We start from the raw sequence: 18,306 nt of genomic DNA, 5'->3' as shown, positions 1-18,306 counted from the left end.
ATATAATCCTACATTCTCGTACATCTAAAATCCCGATAAGAAACTGCCGAGACAAAAATAAGAACAAAACAATTTTCCTTGGCAACATCCAGGGCGCAAATATAAGTCACAAACACACTTTACGGTACAAATCCCAGGTCTCAATAGATACAGATACTTAGATTTCGCATACTGAATTCACTCACCCTGGCATCATTTACGTATGCAAATTAGTACAGGGTAGTAGTAAAATGTTTCTAGTATTTTTCTTACGTTTATATTTCTAAGACATTTCCTCTTAGCTTAAACCATCAAGAGATTCCAAAATGTGAAATTCTATCTGATAAACAATATTCAGAAAGAAAAATCGAGGCAAGATGGAAAAACTCATCACAGCCGCTGTTCTAATGCATGCTGGATTGAAAAGTGCACAAGGGCTCCCATGAACCTACACCATGAGCATTAGTATTCAGCTTGCAGTATACATTGAATTACGTACTAGTGTGTATTACATGTGGAGTAGTCATGTACTGGCCTACTTCGTAAGACGTCCCATAAGATGAGACAAAAGCTGTCGGATTACGACCATAATGAACTGTCAATCAATTATTGATAACTAGCCAGGATGATTTTTGATTTTACAATATGCTGAATTATTAGTATCTTGATTTGCTTGTGAAAGGAGCAAATCATGATTTTGTTGTGTATGGTACAAGCCTACTACACAGTGCACACCACCTTGACAGTGAAGAAATGCCAGTATGCTCATTAGGAGACATAGATAATTTAAGAAAATGGGTTGAATTTTTTGATTTATCAAAGCCAAAAATATATTGCTTTACTTGTTTTATAACCCCCTGAGCACTACCTACCGATCTAACATTGCCACTGATCAGAATGGAGCTTTGCAAATAATTCACCCCCATATTTTTGTGTGGTGAAATTATTCTAACAATGTTGCTGATTGGCCCAATTGATAATGAAAACTTCTTTTTAGCCAATCCGCAGGTAGTTCTCATGGGGTTAAAGAGCAATTCATGATAACCTGTGTTATTAAAATGTCCCATTAGACAAGATACATGTCAGTTACAATTGCATTCTCAAGCTTCTTAATCGTGTCGTGCCAAATATGATGACTTAAGAATGTAGAAAACGATACACCCAAATGGCCTTGACATAAATATGAAACAATATGAAAATGAAAAATGAAATGAAATGAAAAGGTTATCAAGAAACAACAAAAAAGGAGAGAAGATGAACAAAGAAGTCACTTGGTACCCCTGGGATTTGAATCTTAGACCACTCGCGGCCCCGACCGGTAGCCACAGGGGTTTCGTTGGCCCGACCAGCGATTCCGTGTTTATACATATGACTTGGGGTGTTTGCGTTATGGCATCACATGGGATGCATGCATGTGTAGTGGTTTCCTTGTTAGATTGGGAATTATGCCTGCTACATGTAGTCATAGACTTCAACATAAAAAGTCCAAAAGTTTTGAGATACATTGTATTTTCTCAAAATATCAAGAGCTATCTTGAGCACAATTGAACCAATACTGGGCTTGTTTGTACTCATTTTAATGCATTTTTCATGCTGATTCCAAATATGGTCATGTAAATGTACAAATCTGAAATTTTTGAATTTTGAAAGAAAATTTGTAACTCGTTGTCTGCAGACAACACCAGTGTAGAGAGGGTTAACTGGTGCCATTTTGCTCTCATTTTACACAGAATTGCCAAGGAATGCTTTCGTTTGCTGAGATGCCTTTCATGTATCAGGGGATTATGGATTAAAATTCATCAATTGTTTATTCACCAATGTCAACACATTTAATGCATTTTAAAATCAAGAAGCAGGCAGCTACTTCCAAAATCGTTCCACAAGACAAAATTAAATGTCAGCTTACATACTGATAGATATAAAAGGTTGATCAGTAAAATGTTTCAACATTCTTCAGTGGCTGCCTCGTATGGGTGTGATTTTTTACATATGCAGCTATTTATTATACATACAATATTTAAAACATGTCCCATATTTGTAAATGATGAAAATGATTACATTAAAACTACCTTTCAAGAATTTATGATTGGTTTCAATTATTCATCCTATATTACCGTTTTAATCATATTTAATCTCAAAGCAGCCATTTTTTTACAAGACTCTCTCGCAATCAACTCTTCATTTATTGATGCCACAATGGGATATGAGTTTACATTCATAATACGATGTCATACACTTTACAAACACACACTGGCATATTCATTACCTGTTTGTTTAAAGGGGAATTTCATGATATTGCATTAAGCAGTAGTGTTATGTCCCACTTAGGCAACATCCCAAAAGACATACTAAAATCGGTCAGATTGTGGTGTTACCATTGATTGATGGATGGGGCATATGATAAGAGTTGAGGAGATTCAATTTGTAGCCAATATATATGTGTTTCCCAAGGAAAAGCTTTTACATAGCAGATATATAAACAAGAATTAAGGGGTTTGCAATTAAGGTGGTCCCACAAAATTCAGTCTGGATTTTATTTTCTGGAGGCTGAAGTGACTCTTAAATATCACCGAAAGCTTGAAAAATTGGCAAAAATGTGTTGATTTTTTTTGCAAACATATTGAAAATGTTCTGTATTTTTTCCAAAAAATTTCAGTCAAAATCAAAACATGACGGCCCCAAAATGGCTGATTTTACATAATTTTCGCCAAAAGTAAAAATAAAATGATCCCCGAACAGATTTTTTTTTTATGGCCTAAGGTTATTAATATTATTAGGGTCCGTGTTAGGGTTAATACCTGTAGTACCTGTTCTGCCTCATTGTTCCACTTAAAATAATGGTATCTACCGTGTTATATCAGGTGATAGATACACAACCGGGTCTCAAAACAATACTTTTACTCTCTAACTGTAATACACAGTTGTGTTTCTAGAATCCAAACCACCAGAGCAATTTAACTCAAAACTTGCAGAATAAGAATGTCAATGTGAGGTACAAACTACCATGCGTTTGCAAAATAACCAACCACTTCGTGTACACTATCAGGTTACCAGTAAAAGATTCTGAACTCCGTGGAGATGAGTTTCTCCGAATTGGCAAGTGGGAATTTTGTCATATCAATAAACTGTTCAACGACCTTCAACTTGATGAAGTATGCCACACATTGTTCAAATATATAATCAGTGTTCTTATTACCACTGCATTAACCTTAAGCAAAAACTGGCTATTTTCTTGGTAAGTTTGACACATGAAGCACTGAAAGTGAGGTGTGATGTACTGAGGCAAAGTGCTCAATCAACGAAATGGCTAGTGTTGCTTCTACTCTTGGTTATTGACACAGGACTGAACACACTGATGATGTGGCTCAAAATAGAGCAACCTGGAGGTAAAGGTACAAGAATCTCAAACATTGACTGCTCGGTGCCAGAAGTGGGTAAGTGCAATAGCTGCCCAGTAAACATTTGGTTAAAAACACAGTATATTGTACTTATCTACACTTGGCAGCTACACATGGCAGCTATTGCACTTACTCACTTCTGGCACTGAGCAGTCGACATGCTCATCTGCAGTGTTCGATTTACCTGGATTAGCATAGCAAAATGCTACTCACAATTTTTGGAAGTGAGTAGCATTTTTTGCTACACAAAAAAATATACGAAAATCGATCACTGGCCACTGACCTGAACTAAAAATGGAACATTCAGGCCAAGTGTTTTTTGAATAGGTGGTATATGGTTACAGTGTTTGATTTACCTAGATTAGCATTGCTACTCAAAATTTTGGAATTGCTACTCAAATCTGAAAGTGAGTAGCATTTTTTGCTACACAAAAAAATATACGAAAATCGATCACTGCTCATCTGTCACGACACAGTTCTTTGACCCCAATAAACTTGTACGATTATGAAATGACCTATAAATGCATTGGGTACAAAAACTCATCCTCTACAACTTCAAGGTCAACATTTGAGCTTTGAGCTATGCCAATTGGAATGAGATTGAACTCATAGACATAGTGTAGTGTTGTGACCTAAAGGTAAAATTGTAAAACACTGATTTTCTCACTACATATATATCGTTTTTAGGTCACTCAGCCGGTCTGGAAAAAAGAGACAAATCCTGAAAGCTCCTACCAGTACCAATTCCAAGAAAATTTCAGCATTTAGAAGGAAATATTTGCTTTCCCAAATAGAGAAATGTGTAAGAAATTGTATGTTTATGTAGTCATTCATCCCAGTAGCAGAGCTATTAATCTACAACTTCAATCTGATCAACTGGACTTACGTTTTAATATTACCGAATATTCCTACCCACATACACTGCGTAGTACAAGCTTTGAGCGCATAAGCATAGAACCTCCACATCGGTGGCACTACTGGCTATATCGCGACTTAACTGGTGGTGTTTTGGCCATGGCTCAGACTACCTCTCTCATTGTATCTTATGAACTAGGAATCTGGAACAGTAATTTTGTTTTTCATGTCTCACTTTCTTGCTTGCAGCAGAATCACACACATGTCTCAAATAGTTCTTCTATTCTCTCTTGTGGACGGACCAACAATATAAATTTATTAGTCTACATCACTGAAGGTCATATCCTCTACTAGGATCCTCTCTCACCATTCTTCTTCCTTTCATCCTTTCTTCTTTTCCTCTATAGACTCAACTGTTCCCTCATCAACCAATCCCGCTATCTGGTTAAAAGAGGTTAAATATGGTGAGTCTATACTCCGACATGTTTATGTGTCTCTCATGGAGGGGAACATACATGTAGTACCTCCAGTTTATTCTACATGCAACATTATGCCAATGAAGATGCCATAATTACTGTCAAATTTTGTGCCATTGCCAAAATATGCTCGATGTATACTTTTGGTCCTATGCATGACAATCCAGCATGGCGGATTTCAAACAGTATTTCATAAGAGGCTATGATACCACAGACTATAGACCATTCGCAAACAGGTCAAGTCGCAGCATCACCCGTTAATTAGGGCCGATCGTTCCATGAAGTGCGACAGACGAAACTGTACTGCACATAGAGCGTATTTTTATGGTCTTTTGTGTAAACATGAAAACACACAATGCAACAGGCACACAACACAGGCGTGATTGTTAGACACACACGATCAACTGATTGACCCTCATGAATATACGAGAATTCACAGCATACAAAGCATGGGGACTTTGGCTGTTAGCAAATAGTCTGTAGTAGTCTGTGGGCTATACACAGTCCTGATTCTTGTAGTCTAACCTCTTACATGTAGGGGAAATCTTAGGGTTACAAAGCAAGCCTGCGACAGTGGGTGGACACCAATCTTACTATCTTACCTTGTTGCTAGAAGTGGGTGCGACTGGAACGGTTTACCCCATTCTTCTCTTGTAAATGGCACACAGTCATACATTAACAAATCTTTATCATTGACAGCTACGAATACTGGCTTCCAATTTGAGCCACCTCCTTCTGAATGACTCTGTGATTAATTAAGATAGGAGAAAGAAAGGTTATTTCACTTTTAATTGCATTATTGCAGATACATTGTAAGTAATGATGCTCGATCTCAATGACTCTGTAATTAAATTGGCTTTAGATCTCAAAGACTCTGTAATTTGATAATGGATGGAAATTTATAAGATCGGCAAAGCCTTGAAGTAGCTCAATAATAAGAGTGATCCTTTTGCAGAGCATTATGCGGACAGTAATCAACATTTTAAATTCCCATCCCTCCGATCTGGTTTAGTTTAATTGCATGGCTTCATCATATGCATGGGCATCGCCAGCAATTTCCATAATGTGCATTGCAGGAAAAAAATATCACAATATTGGCCATATCGTGATATTTTCCTAGGCCACCTTAGCTTCAAAACAGCTTGAATACATGAAAGTTGCTCTACGAAAAAAGCAGCACATGAAAGTATGTGTTTCAGATCAATATTATCTCAGATTTGAATTGAATTCCTTTGATGCACCATCAAAAATTGTGAACTTATTGCTTCTCAAATTCTGATTGCCCTACTTCAAGTCGCTAGTTCAGATTGATAATACACATACTTCCGTGGTCGCATACTGTTTTACTGGGGTGCAAATTTCAAGAATATAAAAATGCTATAGATAGGTCATAGGTACAGTTGACAGCATAGCGAAATATCACCATTGTGATATAAGAATAATATTCGAAACAACAATATTGCACATGCTAACATCATTCTTTTATTTTTCCCAAACAGAAGAATACATGTTGTTGAAGTCTGCTGGTATTAATCAGTAGACCAGATGTAAAATGTAATTATTAATCACCAATTTTTATTTTTATTTTTTATTTTGAGACCAATGAATACTTAAATAATTTTTATGCTACATAGTCAAAAAGTGCTTGCTTCCAATGTTCTAATCATGTCACATTAACATTGGACTATTCCAGTTCAAATCCATACACCCCCTGTGTAAGACATATCCTTACCCTTCCACACAGGGAGTGTAGATTTAAAATGAGGTTACCTGAATGGGTGACTCCATTTGAAATCTGCACCCCCTGTGTGGGAGATTAATGTCATGTCTTCTATAGGGGTATATGGATCTCATCTGGAATAGCCCAATGCGCAACATCCCACCATGTTACGTTGAATCACTTTAAGTTCACAATACGTCAGAAATCACAAGTTCAGAGGACAATTTGAGTCATCTCAGGGAGGCGTGTCCTACTTCCATGGTTATATGTGACACGATCTGGTCCATGGGGGCCAAAGGCGGCAAATTTGAAATTGAGATAAAGGCAAAAATATGGAGTAAAAAACAATGAAATACATAAGAAAATACACATCTCAGAACCTCATAACTTTAGAACCAAATATGCTAGACCTTTGCTGTTTTCAGTATATGATAGCTTAATGATACTACAAGATAATAATTATAGTAACTCAATTTTCAAAAATGCCTCCTTTGGCCCCGTGGAGCAGATCGTGTCACATATTAGGTCTGACAAACCAAGCACATGCCGTATGATTTTCCACATGATCAGTTTGATTCAAAATGACTTCAATAAAGTTGATCTACATGTATACACTACACCTTCCTTTCATCACTCATGCACTAAAGTTTGTTCGGTTCATATAAGGCAGAAAAATTTAGACTCATAACACTGTGTATTTATATAGAATGGCATGCACACAGTTGGGCGCAATGCTTATGCTAGTTGTGCGTTGCGTAATGTGTGACTGGCGCACGCTTATGTGAATTTACTCGAGCGTGAGTTTGGAATTTATTGACTCGCGCAGTAACAAAAGACAAATAATTTCCGCCTTATTAAGCTGAACAAACTTTATCAATTTTCCCCAAATGTAATAATGTTACCTATCTTCAACAATCACAAATGAGGGAAAGGCACTATAATTAACGTGTTCCCAAAACAACTCTTTCATATAACTTCATGATTATTTGAAATTATTGAAGGAACAAAAATAAAAGGGTGTTTGAAAATATCAAATTAGTACTAAACAGGTTATAATGCATATATGAGTAAATCACCAGTCACAAATCAGTGTCTGAATTGAAGAGTTGAAGTGCAGCTTCATGTTAGGACCTAAATGTCTGCTTGCCTGGGACAAACAACCAATCTAAAGAGTTCCCAAGTCCAAAAAATTATGTTACTGATTTTAACATTTGAATTGATTATGTTGGTAAATTGCTCACTTGGGGGGAGGGGAGGTACTCAATGCAAGTGACCATATGGGGATGTGATGCATACAAGTCTCAATTTCAGCTAATTGACATATCATTAATAATGACCCTTTTTCGCCAGCCCATTCGGGCTGGTACCTGTTTCAGGTTTGGGGTCAGTTTACTCAAGAGATTATATTTTAGTGGTAGTGAAATGATTTTTTAAAAACTTTTTGTGGTTAAATTTAAAAAAAAATATTTTAATTCGATTTGTTAGGAAAAGTAAGTATGTTTTGCCGTTTCAACGAACTAAAACGAGTGAGTATTACCAAAGTTATGTTTGAACTAATTAATTATGACTTTAAAAGTTTAAAGGCCTAAATGTAACAATAATAGTTAATATATATAGCATCATATGGTCAGCAGAAGAAAATCTGACATCACCTATGATGTCATATCAGTGTCCTTGACGGGGGGTCCTTACTCCTTGACCACTGAACAGCGTGATATCATGTTGATAACAGATCTATAGAATCAAAATCTTCATCATATCCCGGATCATATCACAGATTCTCAACAATCTGTGATCATATGGACCATATTGATGTGAAAGTAGTTATCTATCATATCCTGTGTCGTTTTATGGATAAAAATGACTCAAAATGTTATTGATGAAATGGTTGCTATCATAAACATCAGTTTTGTCTTTTCAACGGGAAAATCCGATGCAAAATAAAGTTTTTAGGGCCTAGCTATAATATGGGCATAATTTATGCATAATAGTATTGAACAATGTACCCCATTTGACATGCACTTATAGATAAATAAATTGTCTTACTTTATTAATTTAATAACTTCTTTATTATAAATAAAATGACACATAACTATTTGATTCATAAAATTACATTCAACAAAATGATTGAAGAGAAAACACACAAGGCACTAGGCAGACTGTTATAGAATGGAGTATGTAAGATGCCATGTCCATAGCTTCGCAGGGAGTTTCCGACTAGCAATCAACATGATCAGCACATTCAGAAAAACACAGTTTAAGAGTGAAGATTGTAGTGAGTAACCAGTCCTTTATAAATGTGCTGGCCACTATCTATTATAATATAGTAGGCTTAAACTATACATTGCGAATTAATTAAGTTATTTTAAAATAAAATGTACATGTAAGTTAACTCAAACCGGCAGTGTATATATCGAAAGCAGTGAAATCGGATATTCCTAAGCGAAGATATTGAGTTCGTAAGTTCTGGTATTACAAAATTGGAAATTGAGATATCGTGGGTAAAAAGCTGAAAAGACAAAAAACCCAGCGACAACAACAACAACAACAAAACAAACAGACCAGAACAATTTGGAGTACATGTAATGAATTAAAAGAGTTGACATGAGATTAGGAATTAATGTTTTCTGCTGTTTCAGTGTGCATGTTCTCATCGTTGATGGTTTGGTGGACTGTCATGTAGATGTAAGCGTGATCCTAAAAATGCCTTTCACATTGACCAAAACTAATTACAAGACCTCTTCTACATTGAGGCTGGCTTTCCCTTTTAAAGGGAATTTTTATCAAGGTCTATTTTGGTAATGGATGGGTCATTTTTCACAATTTTCCCTGAATATTTAGGTATCCTATTTGCCTGAAAAAGTGGCAGCGATAGGTCCACTTTTGATTATTGACAGCCCCTCTCTACCCAAACAAAACTTGAGAGCATTCCCTGGGGTCCCACATAATGGTCTATTGCGCCATCTTTCAAGTGTCCAATTTAAGATCATTTTGGCACCCCTGGGCAAACATAAAGCTCAAGACCGAATTAAAAAGACTATTTGCGTATGACGTCCTGTCAACTAGACCAAAAATGCCACAGTGCGCAGGTCAGTAACCAATCTTGTCGTGCCTTTGCCCTGACATGTGACACAAACTAGTCTTTTTTAATGTGGTCTTTGATTAGATGAGTTGACCTCAATGTTTATCAACAAAGGCAAGGGACTGGTATACCGATATGCTTGAGAGAACTGCATACAACCACTACACTGTTCAATAGCCTTATTGTGTGATGTGGCGGGAATTTTAAAACCACAGGCCCTGAACAAAATATTATGCGCACACATACTACCAGGCAAAAAACAATAGGAATTGTAATGATGCGTGCGCATACTGCCAGGGAATGGCGTCAGAAGTCAACTCATCTATGGCTCCTAAGAAACTCCCCCAGGATACAGCTCTCCCAGATCAATTAAAAATGGCATTTATACACAAGCGTAGCCATATACACATGTAAAAGCCATTAGACATTATAGTTTAACAAACCTATACAGACAAACATCAAGAAAATCTAAATCTAGATGAAAATTATTAATACCAGCAAGAAATTAAAAATAAACCTAGTATATAGGATATTTGAAGGAAATGCATGACCTGGCTGATATAACCCACTTACAATGATCCAGAAAAATGAAAATATAACAGAAAATTACTAAAACGGTGACAGTTGTATGATATGGGTCACCATCCATATCACACAAATATATATGCGTATCTTTATTATCTATACAGGTTTATTTATAATACTGTCAAGAGACAATATTATCTTTTCTATCATCTCCAGTCCATTTCATATTTTCATTCAATTTAGAAATAAGAAGATTTTTAATCCCACAATGGCCATTTGATTGATGTGTATTCCCTGCTTCAAACCTTAATGGCTCTGTGGCCGATAATATTATCAAAAGCTCGCTACTATCGCAAACAAAATACATAAATATTACAATAACAGACAGATACAGCCCTGGCAGTGTTTTTGATGGACAATGTCCATAACAGGTTAGCTATCTACTCTAGATAGCATGGTCCATTACAACACTGAAAGGGAATATAGGTCAATTAATAAAAGAGTGTTGTGTTAGCCAGACCAGACAGGCTAGTATGACCAGTGACCACTGAATGATATGGGTGAGCACATGATGCAGTGATACTGAATGGAGCGTCAGATATAATTTAGATACACAAAGATGTTCTGTACCATATAAAATATTTTGTCTAATACCTTTTATCTGCACCACTAAAGGATCAAGAATTATGTATACAGTATTAGCCGCCGAATAAGTGATGGTTCAATACGCTTGTCCGTTGTGATTTTTGAACAAGCGAATAAGAGCTTATTTCGAACACTGAGTATATACAGTAAATCGAGTTAACCCCATGAGAACTACCTGCCGATTGGCCAAAAAGAAGTTATCATTATCAATTGGCCCAATCAATAACATTGTTAGAATAATTTCACCACACAAAAAATCGGGGTGAATTATTTGCAAAGTTCCATTCTGATTGGTGATTAAAGTAAAAATTTCATGTAATTGACCAATCAGAGGCAATGTTAGATTGGCAGGTAGTGCTCAGGGAGTTAAGGGCCTTCCGAATTACCACACTCGGAAAAAAACAGTGGCCACATTTATTATACCTAAGTCATACTATTACTAAGCAATACATTAAAATTGCAAATTTGCTTAGGACTGTAAGAGTAGATTAACAAATGCATGTCCTATCTATGACACATACTTGACACACTTATTGGCACTGTATTTGGTACATTTTTTGAGCGCACATTAAACAAAAATATTCATATAACTTTCATCTAGATACTTACGCCTAGTCAAGATGCTGTACATGTATATAAAGACTATACTGAATTTCATGCTCTCACAAAATCTTAAAACCATGGGATTCTTGTCTGCATGGTTTATACATTATTTATAAATTCTCTGGACGATAGCCACATTTCTTTTTGCTAAGTGGTTTAAATTTTGCACATTCTACAAAGATTTTACATTTGTACATGAGACAGTGAAAACATACTCAGGGCTTCAAGCCAGCACTTGCAAAAAAATAGAAATATAATATAGGAACGTTTTGAACAAAAATATAGGGCAAATACAGGATAGTGGAAGTCAAATGCAATGGTATCAGAGACCAGTAACTATGGAAAAGTCCCAAAGATACTTTAATTATTTTGCATACGTGTGCATTATTTTGGACTGGTATGGTGTCTATAAAAAATATACCAGGCAAAAAATAGAGGCCAGGAAAAACTACCCGCTGACTTGCTGAAAATGTATGACAACTGCATGTGAAGTGCACCAAAATTATCAACTTTACATCAAATTTTAAGTAACAATAACATGATAACTCTCTTAATTTGAAAAAAAAAAAATACAAGAATTTTTGTAACAATATAGGAAAATATAGAAAGAGTTCAGATATATAGTAAATACACGGCTGCTTGAAGCCCTGCATCATTGGCAAATTTTTAAACAGACTTACACTGAGGCCTACTTGCTGAACTCTTAGTCAGTCACTCGCTCCATCCAGCCCTCCCTCATTAGGGAGTTCCTCCTTCACTCACTCCCTCTTGCCCGCTCACTCTTAAAAATGTTTTTTATGCACCAGTAATGTGACTGAATCAATAACAAGTACAAATTGCTACATGAAAAAACCCCTTTGTAAAGCTGATACTTTCAATAATTGTATGATGCCAGTATCATTTCATTTGTAACCTTGTCAAAAAATGCTCATATAATCCAATATAACAATTTCCCATTTATAACATTATGCATGGGGCTATATACTTGTGGTCTTGTCATCTCCAGTACAAACTTACCAAAGTTACAGAGATGAGGATACGGATACCAGAGTGTAATTTCAATCGTTTTCTGGGACATGTATTATTGAAGCATAGTAAACAACCAAATCAATGTTGTCACTCATATCGCATTCATGCATTCCTCTATCATTTTTAGCTGCGGAGCTGCGGGTAGCAGCTCTATAAGTCACCATGTCTCTCCGTTAGTCCGTCCGTCCGTTAGTCCGTTAGTAACAAACGCTAAAAGATGCTGTTACGTCAACATCGTTTGTCGCATGGCTATGGTACTTGGTGAGGGGAGGGCCTATACCGCCCCATACTGGAAAAGAGTTTCATCCCGAAATATGCTAATTAGGTCATTAAAGGGGCATTACACGATTTTCAACAATTTCTAAAAATGCTGTTACGTCAACATCGCTTGTCGCATGGCTATGGTACTTGGTGAGGGGAAGGCAGGTACCGCCCCATACTGGAAAAGAGTTTCGTCCAAATATGCTAATTAGGTCATTAAAGGGGCATTACACGATTTTCAACAATTTCTAAAAAATGCTGTTACGTCAACATCGTTTGTCGCATGGCTATGGTACTACTTGGTGAGGGAGAGGGCCTATAGGGCAATTAAGGGAAATTTGGGAAAAGTAGGGAACATGAGGGAAATTGGGGGGGAATGGGGAAATTAAGGGCAATTTTGTGGGAATTAAGGGAAATTGAGGGAAATTCAGGTGAATTAATTGATTTTGTGGGCAATTAAGGGAAATTGAGGGGAATTGGGGGAAAGTGAGGGGAATTAAGGGAAATTGAGGAGAATTCAGGGAAATTGAGGGAAATTCAGGTGAATTAAGGGAAATTTGGGAAAATAGAGGGAATTTAAGGGAAATTTGGGAAAATGAGGGGAAATTGAGGGAGAATTGGGAACATTGATGGAAGTTAAGGGAAATTGAAGAGAATTAAGGGAAATTCAGGGAAATTCAGGTAAATTAATTGATTTTGTGGGCAAACTGAAGAGAATTAAGGGATTCTTGATTTCCAAACACCGCAAAATTGAATTCCTTGTCCCGCAGCGACCGCTACGGATCCGACGGTACTTGTTTATCAAAATATGACATGAGACCTATTTAGCAAGAGACATACCAGGCTTGTGCATCTTGTATAAATACCATTACCAGACATGATATCTTGACAAGCAAGTACAAGAAAGTCTGCCTTTCATTATTTAAACGTAAATGTTTATTTAGAATTGGCTCAGTTCCTCGGACAACAAGGCAGCGAAGCGGGCGCTACAGGTCAGGGCACTGGTTCCAGTGCTAATGTTTGTTATTTATCACAAATACTAAAATTCAAAGAAATTAAAATGGAGAGCTCAGACTACATGTATATACCCCCATATAATACTATGGGTAATTGACCACATTGAAAAAAACAGCAGTGGCTTATCCAGAAACCATGTGCCATACCCCCCCTTCAGCATGCCAAAATCTCTGCCCCTCGCACATGCCAGATTTTACTTGAAATTCAAACGTTTTTAAATATTTGGTAGCAGCATATCACAGTTATAGAGCGTTTTTCTACACCTTTCAAGGGGTGTAATTCCAAAGTGGTAATCCCCATCTGTTCCAAAAATCACTTGCCCGTTCCACTTTTGACCTGCCAACGTTTGCATTTAAGGGTGTACTACTGACTAGGTGACCCAAACATCTGTTCCAAAAATTATTTGCCTCCCCCTTTCGACCTGCTAAAAATGTTTTTGACCCCTTATAATTCACCCCTAGGGGTGCCCATATATATATATACCCTTGGTCAGTCAGGATGATCAAAATAGTGCAGGCTCTACAGTTTATTTTGGCAATGGAAAAAAATAACAGATTTTAACATGAGCATTACATTTACAAAGGTTTGCAGGACTTTGTGTATTAATTGTCATCAGCATAGTCAAACAACAATTATCTGCACACATTTGGGAAAAAGCGCCCAATTTTGAGAGAATCACAAAAAAAACAAATTTGCCACCAAAATGTTTTGCACCCCCTTATCTATGCACTTCAAATTATTTTGATCATTTTATAAAAAGAAATATATATGATATTACTAATTGTGAACAACCTTGTCCCAGCACATCCCTTTTTAAAGGGATTTTTTATTAATTTCCTTGCATTCACCTGACAGCATCAATTTTAAACCCCAACATAAACTTGCAGCCAATGCACATACAACTTCCTTGCACTAACACGGTGATCTATAACTGTGATATACTGCTACCAAATATTTTAATAACATTATTCCAATTCTTTGGTATAGAATATCCCCGAGAATAACAAACTTCCATAACTGCTGGAACTGTAAACAAATAGTATTAAAGGTACCCTGCAAATTTGGCTGTGGTTATTCCCATCACATTTGGTCCATAATCATAACCACAGCTAGTATTGGGGGGGGGCACCAAGTCTGATTTTGGGGGAGGGCACAAGCCATTTTTCCTATGGGATTTTCTAAATTTTGCAATAGATTGGGGGCATGTGCCCCACTAACCAATCCCCCACCCCTGTGCCCCTATGACACTACAGCCCTGGGGAGGGGGTCCTCTTGAATGTCCCATTAATATTTAATACCAGTATTCAGGGAAGAATCAGGTTTAGTATTGGATACACAGGGAAATTTTCTCACATGACATGCTAGATAGGAATAACCTTATCGTGTCCCCTAGTTAACCGTCATAATATGATGGGGACAAAATTGGCTCCGAGCCACAATCCAAATTATGATGTCAGAGTAATCATAATAGCTTACAAATTTGTTTGCGTTAAATTGGAATGCCAAATTGCATTTCTTGACATTTGCACGGTGGCTGCGTTTTTAGCGGATGGCATTACGGATAAAATAAACAACAATATGGCGTGTTCCACTCATTGTACACTATGATTAGTCACTGACTTAAGCGAAAGAAAGATGTACATATATACATGTGCAACAGTTACTATAAGTTTGTTTATGAATTTGCATAGATGAAAGATATTAAAAACACAAAAACATTCTGTTTATGTTGAACTCATTTGTCACTGTATAATTCCTAAGTTCCTTCCAAATACCAAAATTTCCAAAGAAAGAGATTCCTGGATTTTTAATTTTTTTCCAACCCTGAAGATAGCTATGGCTGATACAATATTATACAAGACCTCCTGCATAAGCGATATTAACAAAAGAGCTCGAAAGGTATCTTTTGCAATCCTCATTTTGTTCTATATTGTAAATACTGATCATACACATACGTACCTCGTATCTGTCTTGCAATTCCACAGTAATATAGAACTATATTATTATTAGGTTATTTTTAATGAATATTATTCATTATTAGGTTAATTAAGAAGAATATCACATTATAGTCTTATTGTTCCACTCTAATAACGTGAACTCAATCTAATTATACCCCGGAACCAGAGAAGATATGTTACACTCCCCACAATGCACTGCTTCAATTTCAATTTTCTGAACTGATCCAGTGCAGTCGATCCAGTCGATAGGGACAAAAAGGTACCTCAATGAACAGAGCACATCCAGATCTTGCAAATTATGTTTATTTCATGACTATTGACTCATGTTTAGCTAGTCTATGCTCAACTTGAAACAAATGGAACATGTAAATAGAAGTATGAGCGATGAAATGAGGTGACGTATTATGTTGCAAAGGATTCTGGGAAGGGTAAGCTACCTTCTCTGCTCCAGAATGTATGCATGCACCCACCCACCCACACATATTATGATATAGGCATAATGAAATAAAATCACACAAATGGATATGGATCATGGATATACATGTATTATGTATATCCTATTAGTATTACATTGTATGATCAAATGTTAGTCCTCAAGAATGAGTTCATTCCTCAAGTAAACATACACACCCACACATGTATGAAAAGTGCATGTAATTCAAAAGAATCCCTATAGCATATCCTACCACTCTGTGTTTTCAATACCCATCTTTTGGGGTATTCTGAAGAATTTTGCACACACAAATAGCAAAACACACCTCATTTAGGGCTGAAATGGTCTGAAATTGAAATTTTTAGCATGTGAAAGTCCCTTTAAGACTGGAACAAAATATGCTTATCCCGACTCCCTATGCTTCTTCCACCACGGATTTTGTCAATATGTTTGAGAACTCTTCAGAGTGATAAAAGTACATGCAGAAAGGGGTACCCAATGTTCAATTTCATCATTCTTGATGATGCACATGTATATCATTATCAATGTCAGTTCCTGAACTTTGTCTTTGCAAATTCCAGCCTTCATATAAAATGAGACTACATAGTACACCCACCTGTTCACTTAGCCATCCCATGTGTTTAACCTCTCTACTTCCAGGTGCTGCTCGTAAGATATCGTTGGCTTCTGATATTGCTTGTATGGTTAATAATGACACGTTGGCATGTAACGCACTGAACCACTCCCCAGCATTGCTTGCATCTTTACATCTCAATATACATGAGCTGCGCCCATCAGGCGAATGAAGCTCAATAGTCCTTTGTTCAGGATCATTCACAGTCAAGTTTGAGGTTACATAACACAGTTTTAAGGGTATGCTTTTCATTTCGGTCCAGTTATTCCGTGTGGCTCTAGGGTTGGCTCCGGGTTCTTTAATCACGTAAGGCGGGGCGTATCCCAGCCCACTTCGCCTATGACTGTACTCCGTCTGAAGTATGGTGTTACCTCCCGTAGGTATTTCACTGTAAATAAACCATATAAGAGAAAACATGATGAGTGATGTGTTATATCATGTACATAGGTTGGATGCTATCATTTCACACAGTAAGGAAAAACTATATACAAGATCACTTTTTTCTATAAAATGTTCGGTTTTACTATGTAAGCACTGAACCTACATGTTTGTATTACCGTTATTGAATACACCTCCATGCTATTAAGGGGGTACTACACCCCTGGCCAATTTTGTGCCTATTTTTGCATTTTTCTCAAAAATTATAGCGCATTGGTGACAAATAAGATATGTATATTATAGGGGCAAGGACTACAACTACTGCACAGGAAATTTTATTTCAGCACAGACAACAGTTGTGGAGTTACAGTCAAAAATGAGGGAAAACCAATATTTAATCAATAAATCAATAACTACTTGCCTTGAGTTGCTGAATTTTCAGTGCAGTAGTTGTAGTCTTTGCCCCTATAATATACATATCTTACCTGTCACCAATGCGCTATACTTTTTTGAGAAAAATGCAAAAATAGGCACAAAATTGGCAAGGGGTGTAGTACCCCCTTAATGTTGTGGTTATTTTTTAATATTATGGCCATATTTAAATGCAATTGTTTTGAAACTTTTTAAACACCTGTCAAGCGTGCATTGAGAAGGCTAAGCATGTTATATATGTATTCAATGTGAAAATCTCACATTTGTCGTACAACTAAATTGCCTACATTTTCTTTGCAATTTTATTTTTTAATCTTATTTGGGTGAAATTTCCTTTGAGTAAAACGTAACATCACATGTTGTGGGTGCCTATACTTCAGCATATGATTGAAATCTGAAATAAGTTGCTTTTTGGCCAAAATTGATTGATTTTGGAAATTTTTCAAAATATATTTGCAAAATAAAAATCAAATTTTTCAAGTTTGTGGAGATATTTTAGGATCATTTCAGTCTCCAGGAAAAAAGTCGCAACCGACCGACCCTACTTGAAAAGTCAGTCCGTAAAACAGAGTGTTTTTTTGTCCCTTTACTGAACATAACCTGGTCCAATGAATTGCACTTTTTCAGCTGCAATCATTAGGAATTTGATCTAGTATTACAGGTAATCGTGCATTTGACAGCATTCTGATGAATTTTATTTTGTCGTCAGGTACCTGTGCAGTAATATTGTAAAATGGAACAAGGATATGGTATTAGCGATGAGTGACAGGAGGGAAATTATATCGCCTGAAAATAACTCAAAATTCAATTTCAATCATCCCACTTCAAACACCTTTGATGATATCATTTTGATGTAACAATCCAGTTCCATTTTTATACAT

At 36.5% G+C, this 18,306-nt stretch overlaps 1 protein-coding gene across 1 annotated transcript in view; it reads right to left on the bottom strand.

Annotated features, from left to right (window-relative positions):
- The window catches only part of LOC140136296 (beta-1-syntrophin-like), an 83,142-nt gene that overhangs the window by 26,816 nt on the left and 38,020 nt on the right, over positions 1-18,306 (bottom strand). The window contains 3 exon segments of the mRNA XM_072158022.1: positions 5,311-5,453; positions 16,598-16,935; positions 16,938-17,003. Coding sequence (XP_072014123.1) covers positions 5,311-5,453; positions 16,598-16,935; positions 16,938-17,003 — 547 coding nt within the window.

This window comes from Amphiura filiformis, chromosome 16, assembly GCF_039555335.1.
Source record: "Amphiura filiformis chromosome 16, Afil_fr2py, whole genome shotgun sequence".
Lineage (NCBI taxonomy): Eukaryota > Metazoa > Echinodermata > Ophiuroidea > Amphilepidida > Amphiuridae > Amphiura > Amphiura filiformis.
Note: the sequence above shows the minus strand (reverse complement) of the source record. Positions and strands in the feature narration are given on the sequence as shown.